Genomic DNA, 18085 nt, shown 5'->3' with positions numbered 1-18085 from the left:
AAATACTCTATGACTCTCGGAACACAGGTTACTCTCTAGTAGACCCCTCATAAGCTCCTTTCTGTTACCTACTTGTACTCACAGAAATTCACAGTAGCAGTAATTCCTAGGCTAAGGCATCACAAATCAGGCCACTCTATTCCTAAAATATAAAATACCCAGCCTACTTTCTAGCATGCATAACATGTCTCATAATACATAGAGTAAGGGTATTTTGGGAAATCACTGTTCGGGCGCTGGCTGATTGTACACACTGTTATTCTTTTCCACTTTCTTTTAAAATCTCTTACTCGTTTTTAGAAAAAAATTGCTTCTTTTGAAAACTTTTCTCAAATCCTCAGTTTGAGTCCAGACATACCCGAAGGTGTATCCGAATCCCTCAAACCAAGGCTCTGATACCAACTTGTAACGACAGAAAATATTCAACCAAAATTTTCATTTTTAATCTCATAAAACACATGTCATATATTTAAACACCAAATATCAGTCAACAAAGTTTTCAAAACGTTAAATCAAATCCAGGATCCATGACATAACTCCGTCTCAACTGTGTGTGTGTACAATCATGCCGGTGCCTTCCCGCGGTCCTCTGAAGTACCTGAAACACATATCACATAACACGGTAAGCACGCATGCTTAGTGAGTTCCCCAAAATACCACGCACATAAAATTAGCCACTCGAGGCTATAGCTCTACGAGACCTTCCGGTCAATTGTGTCTCAGTGGGACCTTCCGGTCCCACAACTCTGGTAGACCTTCCGGTCCTACCCATGATGACCTTCTGGTCCTAACTCTGTTGACCTTTCGGTCCAAACACTGTTGACCTTTCGGTCCAAACCATGTAAACATATACATATCACATAGAACATATATCACATAACACTTATAAACATATAAGACCTTCCGGTCACACATAATTACCACTCCAGGTAAGGTATAGTGAGAAGACTCACCTGTCAACAATCGGATAGTCTCGAACTCGTCTCACCAGTCTAGCCTCCGCCTAACATACACAATAGATATCCCTATTTAATAACAACACTCACAAGGCCATACGAACCCTTCCTATGTACTCACAGAAGGGTAAAAGACCAGTTTACCCCTCCATGGGTCTAAAAGTCCACTTGTTGACCAAACCCTAAAAGTCAACGAAAGTCAACAGTTTCGCGTACGCGGGGCGTACGACCCTCTACGCTGGGCGTACAGCCTCGCCATGCATCGAGGGATCCTTGACCATACGCTGGGCGTACCAGAATTACGCTCGGCGTACGACCCAGTTTTTCCCTTTCCACTTATTTGGTCTTAACCCGTTAAGACCTTAGCTCCAATCCCAGATCTGGACTTCCTACAGGCTCTTACTCCATAAAGTCTGAGACTTTAAGCCTTTGCATGGCTGAAGAAGTCTCAAACATTAAAACCCCCATTCTATGCACACAAAAGGGCTCATAACTCATGCATGGGGTGGTTATGATGTCCAAGATCCCATTTTTATGATTTTACTCTACTAAGGACACTTTAAGGAGCAGGTATTAGGTCCTGGAGTTGAACAAACTCATAAAGTTCCAAACTTTGGGACCAAAACCCTAAAATGGTCCAAACATGCACATATCAAAAAGATGAGAAAGCTTTGAGCTTTTTACCTCCAGCAGATGCTCCAACCTCAGAAAAGCTTAGATCCAAGGCTTGCACTCCAACTCTATCTTCTTCAAGGCACCTCCTTCACTATAAGAATATCTCAAGGTTACTTCAAGCTCACAAATGGACTCTTAGCACAAGGGACGAGATTTAGGGTTTATGAGAGGGTTGGAGACTGGAAATGGTGGCCAGAAATGAGGCCATCATGTTCCTTATATAGGGCTCACCCCTCATTTAGGGTTTTCATCCTGAGCCTAGTACGCCCAGCGTACTGGGTGATCTCCGCGTCAAGAACACGCTCACGAGTACGTGTAGCGTACACTCCTGTACGCCCAGCGTACTCGATTATCACATAATCTTCTCAAGGACTAAATTGACAACTTAAGGAAAGAAGAAGGGCCAAAGAGATATACCTGATCCCGGGATGTTACATTGTTTATTCTTTTTCCTATTACAACATTGAACAGTGAAAAATTTACCAGTTATAGCAATGTCATCCAGATACAAAAGTGTAATTGGGAAGATTTTTAAAAGTACAATTCCTTTAAAAGAAAAAATTTGGAAGTGCAATGCTGTAATAGAAAGAAATGAAAGTACGTTGTTGTAATGGGATAGAAATATCTTAAACCAATCATTTCATATGGTTCAGCAGCAAAAAGAAGATAATGGTATCTTTTGTCAAAAGATACGACTCTCTACCCATGAAGCATAAAGGAAAACCGATTATTTAATAGGCTAAATGCAAAAAATAGCAATGCACTTTCATTTCTTTCTATTACGACACCGTACTTCTATTTTTTATGGCATTGTAGTTTGAAAATATAACAAATATTGAATTGTACCTTAAATGTTTCTTTCTTGTTATATCGGTAAAATTGCTTTGTGTTTAGATGGCATTGCTATAAATATAGTTAGCAGAATTTTCTCATTAAGGCATTGTACTTTCAGCTTAATCTAATCATCTCATATCTCTCAATGCCTTAACTCAAAGTGACATAAATATAAGTACTTTTTGGATCCCTTGGTGCACAAGTCTTCCTTATCACGAGCTAGCTAGCTACGGATGAGACTTGGACGGGAGTCGGACATGATAGTTGTAGTGCCATTACACCTTTTCTTTGTGCAAAGGTTCTGCTCCAGTAAATAAGCTTTGTGAAAAACTATATCACCATAGAAGTTTGTTAAACTTTTTGCTTTTTGATGTGCCGTGATATCGAAATATCCATTTAAGTTTATAAAATATAAGATAAGAAATTATGATGACATTGGGTGAAGTGTTTTTTGTACTTTATATTAGACTAGGATAATATTATGAATATATATCCTAGTCTAATAGTTTAAGATAAGGTCTACCATTGGTGAATCTACTTATTGAAGGAAAAAAAAAACTAAAATGTAAATCCAAACTTTGGATCATTTCAGTCGAAGAGCTTGACATCTACCTCCTCTAATAAACAAAACCTTTAATGTGCCACATGTCCCCTTTCTACCAAGCTAACCTGCCACGTGTCATTTTCTGAATAATTCATTTATTTTTGTACTAAATAAATCACAATTTCATAAATATTAATGTAACCCCGATATTTTTTCTAACTTGATGCAATTTTCGATTTCATATAACATTCAAATTCCATGTTTTTTGGAAATAATAGCAATTTACGTTCAAATTGCAATAGACTTTCCATGTTCAATCCTATAAATCGGCAACTTAATTAGTGATATTAGGGAAATTTGAATTTTGAATTCTACCTTCTTATTTGAATACACTAGAAATCAGGAACCAATGCATCCTCTTTTTTTGTAATTTGATAACTACGATGGCAATATATGATGACTAATCGTAAGACTTTCTAGAGTTAAAGCTTCGTTTTGTATCTTTCCTCAACTCCAAGACTATCTACAGCCACTACCGCTCACCATGTTCTTCATCATTTGCCAATCGGTAAGACTATTCTCAGTTTGTACTTATCTTTTTTAAAACTTCAGTTTTAACCAAAAAATACGTTTTCATGGAATCGATTTAGTTGGTAATAGATTTGAATGTGCATGACAACTGTTTGATAAAATGCCTACATGAACATGAAGTGAATGATATCTTTGATCATTTTCACATCATTATATTCTAAAAAAATCTAGCAGTACCCAATACAAAGGAATGTTTACTGCTATAAATATTAGGTAGATTTTTCGAAGTACATCGTGTCTTACATTTTGATGAATGGTGATTTTTTATTGTGAAAACTGTTTTGTAGGTATTATTGTTGTTTTATATCATGAAAGTATGATGCTATTTTAATATCCAAATGATACTCAAAATGAGTATTTTAACCATTTTTATGTTGGGAAATTTACAGGAAATACCATCATATATCACTCATTTTAGCAATAGAGGCAATTCTTCCATTTAACCTTTTCTTTAAAATAATATCTTTGAAAATTGTAGCTTAATTTATAAGAAAACATAGTAGTCCAGTTTCTAAACCTAGAATAGTGGAAATCTAGAATAGTGAAAGTACGTTGTATTTTTCTGTTTTTTGAAGTTCATAAGAGCAACTACCATAAAACGCTCACTTCAGATTGTTTCCATGTCCAAAATTCCTTTCTCTTAACTAATAAGAACCAATTTCTGGTGCTTTTTGTTATGTTGTTGCTACATTTTCCCAAGGTACTTTTTTCACCGATGGAAATCCCTAAAGGCCCTCAACTAGATAAATGATGGTACATTTTTCTTCTTCCATCTCTTTTTATATTTTATTAATCTGAAGGTTAGATACTATCATAGGGTATAATACAACAAATGCAACATACTTTCCTAATTACCAGGTTTTGAATAAAGAAAAATTACAAAAAAGGACAACCTACTTTCACCATTTTATCTGTTTACCCATCAATTTTTTATGAATAATTTTATTATAATAACAGTTTAGCGGATAAATTGATAAAATGCTGAAAGTACGTTGTGTTTTTTTGTAATTTCCTTCTTTGTAAATTTTCCTGATAAAACAGGGCAACAGGAAAATGTATAACTGTGAAAGAGTTAATCACAGTAGTAGAAATGTTAAAATGGGAAAATAGTTAAAATGGTATATTAATTTATCTTACATTTTGATGGTTTGAACAAAACAAATTTTCCAGGTGATGAAGAATGAAAACGGAGCATTATTGCCTGGTTTATAGACCTCTAACAAAGAAAACGATTTTGTTGGAAAAGTTAGCATACTACTTTTTTTCAAGTCTAAATATTAAGAAAAATATAGCATCGGTTCATGGGAAATTTCTATGACCTCATATTAACATCATATTTTAAAATTTTTTAGTTACGTCATTATGGGATGGGATTGACATATTTTTGTCAACATGGGATGTCAATAGCAAAATTTGTTAACCTCTTAAGCACCTAAGTATTGCTAAGTTTCACTATGTAATGGTTTTGAAATAGATTTACTTATTTATCAATTATTGGGTTTCACTTTGTTTCTTTTTTTAGTTACTTCTTTTTAGATTTAACAAACTAATAATATGAAATAGTTATTTTAGAACAAAAACAAAAGAAACCATCAATTTCCTTATGCAAGATTTCTTATGATTAACTAAATTTAAAATTAGACATAATAGTTAATAAGAATGTTTAAATTAACTAAATTTGAAATTAGAGATATATTTTTTGATATTATTTATGTTATTTTAATATGTCAACCGTGTTGTACACGTGTTTTAAACTAGTGTGGGATAAAGGTCTCTAGAAAACAGGGATACTTTGTGGGTGCCTTAAGAAATTCTTGGGATCAACTCTGGCCTTGATCCGAATCAACTTCCTGAAATTGCTTCTCTTCCAATACCTTTCTCCCCAAACACTCGCTTCTTCATAAGTAGCATTTCCAACACCCAAATCCAGATCCACATAGTTGGAATACGCCTCCCTTGGGTTCTTTGACACATAAGGAGTCAGTAACTTCTCCAAGCTTCGCAACCATGCGGTCCTCCTGAGCGATATAGGGGTTGTGTCTGAAGTTTGGCCATTAAAATTGACATTCTTGAACAACTGGTACAACACCCCAGCTCTATGAGGATATGGAATTGCTGTCTCTGAGTACTCCGCCATTCTTCCACCAAAAGGATTGCTTCCCAAAAGCTCTGATCCATCGTTTTCCAAAATTTTTCTCCAAATCTTTCTGAGCCCACTTATAGGGATCGGCGTCCGAACATAGTCAACTTTACTTATGCTGTTAACCTTGGGAATAGCAGATCGGTTCGTGACAATATCCACCGTGGTAGATCTTGGCACACCCCAAAACAAAATGGTGGACTGGAGTGTTGTCATCTCTTCACAAATGTCTTGTGTAACACCTAGCTCTGGAAATTTTTGGTCCAGCAACGAAACCAATGTGTCGCGTGTGCCCTGATAAACTCCTTGGAATGTAAGCACTACAGTTTTCTTAGTGGTGTTGCCGATATATCGGCCAAACATGAGAGTTCTTATGTGCAAATTTCTATCAATAGCTGGTGCAACATATTGATATTTATTGAAAATTTTGGTTGCCCCTTGTTCCAAAGTTTTAGTCACTACAAAAACAGTAACTTTTTTTGGAACCGGAACCAACCTCAGTTTCCATGCAAGAACGATTCCGAAACTAGAAGCACCACCTCCTCGAATTGCCCAAAACAAATCTTTTCCCATGGACTTCTTGTTGAGAACATTTCCATTGACATCCATGAAGCGGACATTAAGAACATTATCAGCAGCAGTACCATATTTCCTCATATGGTTTCCATAGCCACCACCGCCCATGTGTCCGCCAACACCTACCCCGGGGCAAAGACCTGCCGGAAAAAACAAGGTGTCGGACTTCTGAGTAATGGTGTAATAGAGTTCACCTAGCGTAGCGCCTCCCTGGACCCATGCAGTCCTCTTTGCTACGTCCACTTTTATAGACCTCATGTTGGTGAGATCAATCATAACAAATGGAACATCAGCAGTGTATGAGAGGCCCTCGCCATCATGCCCCCCGCTCCTTATTCTGATCTCGTAGCCATGTTTCTTGGCGCAATATAGAGTCGTCTGGATCAGTGTTTCTTCCACAGGTGTCACGATGATTGAAGGTTTATGAGTAGACGGTTTAAGGAACCTAAGGTTTTGGACTGCGACTTGCCAGATGGGTAGGAAAAAAGCATTCACAGGGGTGAAAATGAGTTTAGATATGGAGGTTACATTGTTGGAGTTGGATTGTATGCAACGTATGAAATCTTCAGAACGTGGAACATAGGATGCAGTTGCCCACGAATCAGAAAATGAAAGAATTAGAACCACAAAGATGAGAGAAGATCTTAGTAGAGAGATCTTCATGTCTTGGTGAGTTTGATGTATTGCACTGTCGAGTTTATATAGCCTATAGAGAGCATAGGGATGGAGTTAGAAAAAGGGTGGATGCATATGGTGTTGGAAAACCCCCTGGATTAAAGGAGGAAGGATATATGGTGGTTAATATTTATATCTTCAACCTTTTAGTTTTGACCATTGACGAGCTACCTTTTAACGTGACTAACAAGTTTATGTAACATTATACTATTATTTTTCTCGAGCTCCAATGCCGGATCAACAATTTAAGACACTTAAGCAAATTAAACATCAGGATTAGCTAGAGGGCTTTAAACAAGGCATATTGCAGATCAATTCGATTATAAATATATATATTTTTTATCTTGTGATTTCATTAAAACATGTGATAATTATTGAATATTTGTTTTTTTAGTGGAAAAACCCTCACCGGGCTAGTGGCCTTTAGTATAGCTTTAAAAGTAAAACAGTACCACACGTCCACACCTAATTTTACGTAATGCCATCGAATCGAAGCATGTGAACAAGTTATAGCTTAGTGCCTGGTGAATACATCCTTTTAGTAAACGGGGAACTTTTAGTTTACTTTATACTCCACCAAATAGAATTCTTAATTATTCAAACGACATACAAACAATATATTAAGGAAAATGTAGGAAAATAAAGAAGATAAAATATTTACATGGTTCACAGACTTGGTATCATATATTGTGCTACTTCGAGCGAACTAGAAAAATTTATTATTGATATTAGGCTGGAGTTTACAATTACATTGAGACTCTATACAGGGGCGGATGTATGTGGAGCCCGGGGGGTCCCGGGCCACCCCTCCGATTCGGTTCGTAAGTGTAAATTTTTTTTTAGGTGCAACCCCTTTGAATACCGCCACTACTATTTTACATTTATTCGATTTTTTTGGGTGCCACCACTATTGAATCCGCCATTGACTCTATATATAGAGCTAGGTACATAAATCAGTAGGATGTTGTGTTTAGTCCTCTGGATATTGCATTTTGATTGTTACAACAAAATATACAATCTTCATGTTTCAATTTCACCTATGATAACCTACTTCTCAAATTTTGCAATGGCTATGTATGCTTCTTTCTTGGTTACAAGAGCAAACATTCTTGTGAAGTGTGGGCATCCAACTAACTGTATATCCTAATAGTGAACACATAACTTGTAGCGCCACTAAAAGAAAATTTATGGATAGCTACATAAAGTTTCTACAAAAACAAAATCTATAGCTACTCTGCTATATGCTACTGGTATGGATGTTTTGGAGCTAGATGAAGAAGTTGTGTATGGATGTTTAAGATTTCCATGCATATTTTGGGGGTAGCGTGGTCTTACAATAACACCAATGTAATTATTCAATGACATATTACAAGGGCATGATGCAGAATACATATTTCCGGTGAATATATACAATACATGATATTATCTTTCAGAGGGTATATATCCTGAACGCTATGATAGTTAAACGTTTTCCACATCCAATTAACCCAAAGAGGACCAAGTTTAAAAAAAAAATCCAAGGGGATGAAAGAAAGGATGTTGAGAGAACCATTGGTGTCCTTCAATCTCGTTGGACGATTGTATGAGGTCAACTCAAGAACATAAAGGCAATGACGAATCTAGAATAAAATAGCATGTGGTTCCTAATTAAGTGAAGACGGAAAAACCAAAGAGTCAACGCTATATGTGACAGATTGGGTCGGGTCGAAACAATAAAAAAACGACCGATTTGTAAAACTCGAGTTCAACCGAACCGATAGAACAACTAAAAACTAGTAAAATTGGTCTACTTAACCCTAAAACCTGATTTTTGCAACAAAAAATACTTTGCACGACCGAGTCTCTCTCTCTCTCTCTCTCTCTCTCTCTCTCTCTCTCTCTCTCTCTCTCTCTCTCTCTCTCTCTCTCAAGAGTTCATTTGCAACAACCATTTTGTACAACCAACAATATGAAAAGAGTTGTGTTGTTTTTTAAATTTCCTAATAACCATTCATAACTAGTGTTATAACCGTCCGGTGGACGGTTGACCGTTGTAATAAAAAATGATTGATTTTACTATATTGTATATCATCATTTTGTAATTTGTTTCCATTATATATTGTATTATGAAATTGTTTTTTTTAATTATATCGATCATTTGTCCAATTATTGTTATATCATACATATATAAAGTTGTTTATATTTAGGGTAAACTATAAAATAACAATTGACCTTCAAATAGTTGTATATTATAACATCATACTTTAATTTCTTTCTTTTATGTCCGATTTTTATAAAGTCTCAACATAAAGTAGAGTGTTATTATAACCATAAAAGCTTGATGTTATTATAATCAAATAAATGTTTTGTTACAGTAAAGCTGCAAACATACTAATTAGGTGTCAAATTGAATTTATCAATTTTAAAACATAATGCACCTTTCTTGAGACATTTCTTCTTGTCCTCTCTCCTTTATATGACTTGCCTCCATGGAATTAATTTGCATATAGTTGACTGAAACTTCTCCTTTTTAACATTATTTAGTCGTTTTTTCTCATTCTTTAAGCTGCAGTTCCAAAACAATGTTTACCAACTCCTATTTTTTCTCGAGAGAAACACATATAATATTACATATTCTCGTTAAGCTTATTACCATCAAACTGGATAAAGATTTACCTAATTGATGAGGTGATCATAAACACCTTCAAAGGCAATAGGAAAAAACCAACAACAAAAGTACACGACTTTATTTAGAAAAAAAAGACTATTCGATCCAAAACTAAAGCAACCTACACAGTCAAATATGTTACCATATTAACGAATAGCTTTACATAACATTGATAGTTTATCTGTATCTGTATCTCTATATATATTAAAAGAGAAACCCGATGACATCACCTTTAACAATCAGGGTCACTCATTGTGTTCCCTTGATTAATTTCACCCCTTTAAATGATTTTGATGATGTCATCCTAAAATAAAAAAAATTAAATTAATATTGACTAAATTTGAAAGATTGACTAACTGATTTAATGTTAACGTCATTTATAAAAGGAATGCATTCAACTCATTTAAACCTCATCATAATTTTTGAAAGTAAATTTTGTTCCTTCTTAATTAAAATCACGTTCTTAGCTGACACATTTCGTATGTTTTTTCAATTCACATCTATTATATGAAACATATCTACAAGATTACAGATATTGTCGCTCAATTTCAAAGAATCAAAGAATTCAAAATTTGATATCCTTTCCATAATCATTATTGAAAGTTATAAATAAATCATGTGCTGCTGTTTGTACATTATGTTTTCTTCAGACCCTTTGCAGCATCACGTTCGAACAACATCACCCTTTGCAACATCACGTTCGTCATCCAAGTTCCTTCTTTAATATGTGTTCTTAATTTTTATTAATTATATTTGATTTTTTGATTCTCATTAGTGTCATCCAAGTTCCTTCTTTAAGATGGTCAATCTTGAAAATAGCATAGTTATGAAAATTTATAAAGTAAGATAAAAAATTATAAGATATTAGGACATTTGTAAAAAGTACAATTACTAAAAGCTTTACGGTTATTAGAAAAAAATAAGACCGTTAACATTAGTAAAAATGCAATATATAAACTAAATTATCATAATAGTAATGAAATGTCATTATTTGATATTTCATATAATTGAAAGATATACATCAAATTACATTGATAATATACCAAAATTATTCAAAGTTGCGCCAAGTCTAATGCAAAGTTCTTGTGAACATCAAATAAATAAGAACAAACATAAAAGCTAGCACTTATATTCATAATCAATTTAAAATAAATCAATCATGATTTAGAAAACAATTTCCATTGATGATATATTAAAATTAAATCCATATAACATTTAACATTCCGTAAATTATACTCTATCACTTTATTTGAATAAATGATATAGTTGTCAATATTTAATGCAGAGAATAAGCCATAATACTCTTGTTCCTCATTTTCTATAACAACAATTTTTCCATAAATCTACATTAAAAAACTATTATCAAAATCAATCCTCTAAGTATTATGTTTCATAATAAAACTAACTGATTAAAGATCTGCCATTTAAAACCCAAAACTGTTACCATCAGAACATATCAATCCAAGGACTTCAACTTCTCTTTTTTAACTTTATTTAGTAGAGGGACAAATATTGTAAATCATGTTACAACGAAAATAACTAAAAATTTAAATCACAAAAAGATTGGTGATACAATATCTATTTTCTGGATTTAAGAAATTCCAAATAGGATTAAAAATTACCTTTAAGTATTTCATGTTTGTGTATATTTGTTTAATTCCCAAAGAAAGTATAAAATACTCACAAACAAAATCATATGTATGCCAAGGTGGAAACATGCTTAAAAATCTAACCCCATGCCCTGTAGGGACAATGTTTCACAAATTATGAACCTAAAATGGTATATAAGCATAATAAACGTGAAAATTTGATCAATTGAAAGGAGATAAAGAGACATTTGTACCTGATGCAAAAGATTACTATGTATACGCATTACTCCTTTTGGATTCCTAGTGGTCCCACTTGTGTAAATAAGAGCAACACCATCCTCACATTTGATGGGTTCATAAGCAATTTAGAAAAACACAATACAAGCTATATATAAAAACTTCAAAAAAAAAAAAAAATTCTGAATTTGAAGTCCCTGAGTTGATTAGGACACAGAAAAAAAAAGCATCTATCAGTTAACATTTGTGTGAATAACCATGTATAGAAAGAATATGAGAACCGATGTTACTTAAATGTGCTTCCTAACCGATCTCTTGGTTGTTAATCCTCCCTCACCTGAGGTTCAAACCCACACTTGAATCTCAAAAAAGATTAAAACTTAAGAAAACAATAAGAGTTCAAAACTGGGTCGGAAGGGGAGGCAAAAAAAATACATTTGTTGAGGACATTTCATCGAATACCTTACGTGCGTTGTGATGTCCTCCTCCCCTTTTCAATTTATTCAAAAGGAACCAATAAGGGATTCAAAATGCAGGAAAGATATGCGAGAGAGATGCATATTTGCAAAATGGGAGTAATTTAATTCCATTGTCATCTGCAATAAAAAAAATCGATTGCAGAAGACGCAGACAAGAAGAGAGGTTATAAAAGGAAGAAAAAACATGAAATTGAGGATTTGGAAGATGAAAAAAAAGAGCAAACCTCGAGTTAATTCCTTCTACTTTTCGATTTCTGTTCCAAAACCTCGGTAGTAAGATCATTTATTTCATGTTGATGCACCGAATAAACTCTATTGTTAATTCCTGCAACAATAAGTGAAACCGACCTCTTATATAGCCAGGACAGTTAAAGAAAACTGCCTGATTTCTATCAATCAATGTAATCGTGTGTTGCAGTTGTTTAACAGTTGTTAAATCAAATCGAGAAGAGTGGATTCGTGGGCTTCAACCGATCAATGATGAGCAAAGAAGGAGGAAAGCAAGAAACCGATAAAAACCTGTAAATATGGAGTTATTGCAGTGAGGATTTCATCTCAAAAAGATCGTACGGTTGAAATCGGGGAGGCGGTTATTGACTCCCAGACCTTAGGAATATTAATAATTTATTTTTTTAACATCAAATAAATTCTAACTCTCTTTATTTCCATGTGTGATAGTTTTGAAAGTATTAACTTTGCTTTGAAATTTAAGTATAATTACTCCATTATTTATTTATTTATTTGTTTTTTTATATTGTCAAATAGTATTATGTAGGTCCTAATTTGTTTTTAAAGTAGTTTCTAATTTTTTTTTCTATACAAATACTACTAGTATATAAAATAAAAAAATTAGGTAGGTTCTAGGACTCACCTTGTTTGTAAATGGCTACCCCTGCATAAAGGATGCAATGTATTCATGCATTGTACTGTATTATATAATATAATTGTAGAAGATGAAGGAAAAACGATTTGTTAGTGGTCGGATGATGTTCATCCTTCAATTCGAATGTATCTTGTAGGCCCTGCACACAAAATTCAATATCAAGTTTTAAGAAACTCTGAATTGTATGATAGTGAAGTGCACTACTTCAATTTGATTTAATTGGGCTTATTTAGGAATGTATTTTTTTTACAAAATAACCATCAAAATTAATATATAATTTCGTCAAGAGTCATGTAATAAAAATAGTATTATAGTTCGTGAGCGATATAAATTGGAACCCTATGAGTAGTTTTTTTAAATTAAAAACTGCAATTTTTTTGTCTTTATAATTTATTAATTCTTATGATTGATTTTTTTTATTGTACTTAATTCATATATGTTTTGATAAAAGATTAAGTATGTATGTATCAATCAAGGGGTACAAAATGATATTAAGGCATTTGTGCAAAATAATAAGAGTTTATGCAAAATATTGTCTTTATAATTTCATTATCATCGAAAATTAACAAAAAAATCATGATAAAAAGGTGATATATACAAAATGTCGAGACATCCAAAATTAAAAAGCTTGAAATCTAAAAAGGACAAAATAGTTAAAAATACATTAACAGAAAAGTATAATACCTAATGTAAGACATTTATTTAAGGAATAAAAACTTTATTTTTTCACTGAATAGTTCAATAAAGTTGATGTTATGTGAAAATAGACTGTCCGCTGGTTTCAAAGGAAAAAAAAGAAACAAATGAAGAAAATTCGTATTTTTTATCTTTCTGCAACCAAAGAGCTTCACATGTCGGAGAGTGATGTTGAGAAAACCGGGATACTTTGTGGACGTCTAAAGAAATTCTCCGGATCAATATTGGCCTTGATTCGAATCAATTTCTTGAAATTGTCCCTCTTCCAGTACATCTCCCCCTAAAGACTTGCTTCTTCATAATTAGAACTTCCAACACCAAAATCTAGATCCACATAGTTGGCATAAGCCTCCCTCGGGTTCTTTGATACATAAGGTGTCAATAAAATTTCCAAGCTTTGCAACCAAGCTATCCTCTTAAGCGACGTAGGGGTCGTGTCTGAAGGTTGACCGAAAAAGTTAACAGTCTCGAGCCGAAAAAGTTAACAGTCTCGAGCACCTGGTACAACACCCCAGCTCTATGAGGATACGGAATTTTTGTCTCTAGAAAATCAACCATCTTTCCACCAAAAGGATTGATCATTAGAAGCGTTGCTTCTTCATTTTCGAAAAAATTTCTCTAGATCTTTCTGAGCCCACTTATGGGGATCGGTGTGCGGACATAGTCAAATTTAACTTGGTTGTTCAACTTGTCTATGGCAGATCGATTTGTGAGAATCTCAATCGGGGTGGAGCTTGGCAAGCCCCAAAACACAAGGGTTGACTAGATGCTTCTGATTTTTCACAAATCTCTTGTGTAACACCAACTCCGGAAAATTTTCGTCCAACAATGGAAGCAATGTATCTCTTGTACCCTGATAAATTCCTTCGAACATAATCCGTATGGTTTTCTTTGTGGTATTTACGATATATTCTCCAAACACCTGAGTTCTTATGTGCAGATTTCTATCAATAGTTGGTGCAACGCATTGATATTTATGGAAAATTTCAGTTGCCTCTTGTTCCAACGTTTTATTTAGTATAAAGACGGTTACTATTTCTGGAACGGGAACGAATCTCAGCTTCCATGCAAGAACGATTCCAAAACTAGAAGCACCACCTCCTCGGATAACCCAAAACAAATCTTCTCCCATTGACTTCCTGTCGAGAATATTTCCATTGACATCAATGAAGCGAAAATCCAAAATATTATCAGTAGCAGTTCCGTATTTCCTGATTAGGTTTCCATAGCCACCACCGCTTAAGTACCCACCAAGACCCACGATAGGGCAAAAACCACCAGGGAAATACAAGGTATCTGTCTTTTGAGAAATACTGTAATAGAGGTCACCAAGCACAACCCCTGTTTGGCCCAAGCGGACCTTTTTATTACGTCCACATCTACAGACCTCATCTTGGTGAAATCAATCATAACAAAAAGAACATCAGCAGAGTACGAAAGGGCCTCGAAGTCATGTCCCCCGCTCCTGATCCTGATTTCATAGCCATGTTTCTTGGCGCAGTATAGAGTCGTTTGGATAAGGGTCTCTTCCACAGGTGTCACAATGACTGATGGTTTACGAGTGGAGGGTTTAAGGAACTTAATGTTTTGGACATGCGCTTGCCAAATAGGTAGGAAAGAAGCATTGACAGGGGTAAAAATGTCACACCCCCAAACCGAAACGGCGGAAACGTTCGGGGGCGGAGGACGTCATGTACAGTATCACAAAAATTGAATAATAGTAATCAAAGCAACAACAACCATTGTATTAATAGTATAATGTTTACATTATATTTGAATCATACACGATTGACTCCAAAAGTAAATAACAAGTTAAGACTCAAACTACTATGCTCCATCTTCTTGAACCCGGTGTGTGTACCTATCTACTAATGTCCTGAGAATACAAGTAGGTTTTGAAAGAGTATCAACATAAAGCTGGTGAGTTCATAAGCGTTTTGTTTTGGAAAACTGTTCTTTGTTCTTTCGAAAAGTGCATTATGTTTCTCCAGAAAATCTTATATTTTATGATGTAGTTAAGTAAAAATGATTCTTACAAGTTCTTCCTGCGAGTACTTAGTGTATACAAATCATATACAATCCAGATCGAACAAATAATCGATTATGTGGTTCTGCCCCAAGCCCACAACCAAACAAGGAACAGGAAATGAAGCGGAGGCCACACATTCCACTGGTTGTCGGATCCTCATGTACATAATCCTGAAGTATTCACTAGATACTTACAAAGTTAACTGTATTGGTCCTTTGATGTCTATTGATATTGTTCCTCAAGAAAATCCAATATTTTCTTATGAAAAGCATGATTAACCTATTACTTCTATGACTTCTTAGTTCATACTTGTTACGTATAAACCAATATCGGATAGACAATTAATTATGTGGATCTGCCCTAAACCCACAACCAAACAAGGAACAGGGAATGGGGCGGAAAGCACACATTCCACAGTCTATCGGATATTCTTCATGCGTAACCTGGATGCATAAACTAAGGAGTCATGGAATTAATAATGAATATTCGTTAGTTGAATAATGAACCACTTAATTTCAAAGTACTAATGTTTATCCTGGAAAATCCTATATTTTCCCTAAGTGTAAGTTATTGAATTATCTGTTACAAATCGAAGAGTACAAGTATCTACCATACTTATATTGTTTAAGCATTGTTCTTTTTGAAAACCTTGGCTACCACCAGTAAGGTATAGTAGTCTTATTACATAAATAAAACTAGTTGAAAACGTAGAGTCCTATATCCTGAAAGTGTTGTTAATACCCTCCTGTGATCACTTAGTACATACGAGTTATAGAAATGTAGATCGAACAAACAGTCGATTGGGTGATTCTGCCCTAAGCCCACAACCAAACAAGGAACAGGAAATGAGGCGGAAATCACACACCCCACTGCAAGTCGGATGTTAATTTCATATTACACTAATGTACATACAAAGTCATCACATAGTTACTAACCCTGTTGACTGATTGTTAAGTACATTATTACGTGGACGAGTCGTTGTTTCACCTGTTGATTTTTATAACCATACTATGGACGATCAACATTACAACGTACTCGGACGTCGTGAAAAATGATGTTTGTCACCCTAGGTTGACTGTAGCTAATAGTCAGGCTGCGGGATTGTCACTCCTGTATAGATCTATACACAAACTCACGCTCTCCCTCCAGGAGACTCTAGTTACAAGGCGTCTCACACTGTAGTTCTCTCAACGAATCCACGAATAATACTATGAAAACCCTTTTTGTTATTAACATGAATCCTTATAAAATAATATCTTTTATTTCATAATTCATAAGTTCGTTTCCTTAGTTCTGAAAACTGCTCTTGTAAGGTTTGTATCCTAACACGTTTTGTAAAACTGATTTCTACGTTCGATGTATACTAATGATGGAAAATATATTAAATCAAATAATATTTTCGAACACAAGATTACTTGTGCTTTTACTTGTATTCCCCCCTGAAAACATTAAAAACTTGGAAAATATAGGGGTATGAACCCACCGTTAATCGTGTGCAAGCGTCGAATCAATGAACTGGAAACGAAGACCCTCGAGTTGTTGTACGTGGCACCTAACGGAATCCTAATAACAATTAAATACATATATGTATCTAAATTAGCGATTTCATTTAATAAAGTGTTGGAAAACACTTGCTTTCGGTTAAGGAATGTTACTGGGACTTGATTGAATCGAGGAAAGCGGGTTTTCAGCCTAATGTACCACTTAAGGAGTGTGTACGGCCGTAAAAGGGAGTGTACGGTCGTGAACCGTGTACGACCGTAGACTGCCTTGAAGGGTGTATGACCTTTGAAGGTGTACGGCCGTGAATGAGTGTACGGTCAATGAAGCTTGAAGGTATACGGCCGTACACTTAAGAACAAGAGTGCTGGAATCGATGAATATCTGTCCTAGATGCTCCGAAATGAACCCCTAATGGTGTTTTTCGATGTTTTACGGAAGAATAAAGGTGCTTTAGGGGTGTACGGTCGAGAGTCTAGAGAGAGAAGTAGAGGGTGTTCGGTCAGAAAAGTGTAAATGAGGGGTAGGGTCTCGTATTTATAGGGGTTTTTGTGGTCGGTGGTGGGTTCCACCTGATGTTGGCCGTAAACGAGTGTACGGTCGTACACGAGTGTACGGTCGTACACGAGTGTACGACCGTGAACCCAAGTCCGGCCGAGAATGGTTGTTTTGATTGACGGAAAACTCGAAATTTCGCGTAGTTTTGGTCGCGACTCATATATGAAGCTCAATTTTATAACAAAATGCCTTTCCAAACCAAAGGAATTCGACGGGGCTCAATAGTAATCCAAATTTTATTAACGGAATTTCGATAACGGAAATGGAAAAAGGTTCGGGTTGTCACATCATCCCCCTGCTAGAGGGAATTTCGTCCTGAAATTCGGATTCCGAGTGGATAGTTAAGGGTAAGGAAAGGAGACGGTTACTTTGGTTCCATTAAATCTTTGCGTTCTTTCAATGAATTCAGATCCTCGCTGGTTGCTTCAGCCGATTATCATTGATGGGTGCGTTGTTCTGATCTGTGATGGGCGTGT

The 18085-nt window shown here is 35.1% G+C and overlaps 1 protein-coding gene and 2 long non-coding RNA genes across 5 annotated transcripts; 1 reads left to right on the top strand and 2 right to left on the bottom strand.

Annotated features, from left to right (window-relative positions):
* The first annotated feature begins 3592 nt into the window (after positions 1-3592).
* LOC145162388 (uncharacterized) lies at positions 3593-5091 on the top strand. The gene is made up of 2 exons (XR_013739070.1): positions 3593-4353; positions 4771-5091. It is a non-coding gene; the product is annotated as an uncharacterized LOC145162388 (long non-coding RNA).
* A 283-nt stretch (positions 5092-5374) lies between these two features.
* Positions 5375-6979, bottom strand: LOC145163663 (tetrahydrocannabinolic acid synthase-like). Its single transcript, XM_079082466.1, has one exon. The coding sequence runs from the start codon at positions 6977-6979 to the stop codon at positions 5375-5377; it is 1605 nt and encodes a 534-aa protein (XP_078938592.1).
* Positions 6980-11339: 4360 nt separating this feature from the next.
* On the bottom strand, positions 11340-12525 carry LOC145165947 (uncharacterized). 3 transcript variants are annotated; one of them, XR_013740241.1, is made up of 3 exons: positions 12463-12525; positions 12168-12268; positions 11340-12060 (listed from the first exon to the last, which is right to left on the bottom strand). It is a non-coding gene; the product is annotated as an uncharacterized LOC145165947 (long non-coding RNA). The 3 variants fall into 3 exon arrangements; XR_013740240.1 differs by having other exon boundaries at positions 11340-11379; positions 11482-12060; positions 12168-12515; XR_013740239.1 differs by having other exon boundaries at positions 12168-12515.
* Between the last annotated feature and the right edge of the window lie 5560 nt (positions 12526-18085).

This window comes from Lactuca virosa, chromosome 3 (assembly GCF_052849685.1).
Source record: "Lactuca virosa cultivar CGN04683 chromosome 3, Lactuca_virosa_CGN04683_v6, whole genome shotgun sequence".
Taxonomy (NCBI): Eukaryota; Viridiplantae; Streptophyta; class Magnoliopsida; order Asterales; family Asteraceae; genus Lactuca; species Lactuca virosa.
Note: the sequence above shows the minus strand (reverse complement) of the source record. Positions and strands in the feature narration are given on the sequence as shown.

Coding starts and splice junctions, on each gene's coding strand:
- LOC145163663 (XM_079082466.1), bottom strand. CDS start 6,979: ATGAAGATCTCTCTACTAAGATCTTCTCTCATCTTTGTGGTTCTAATT.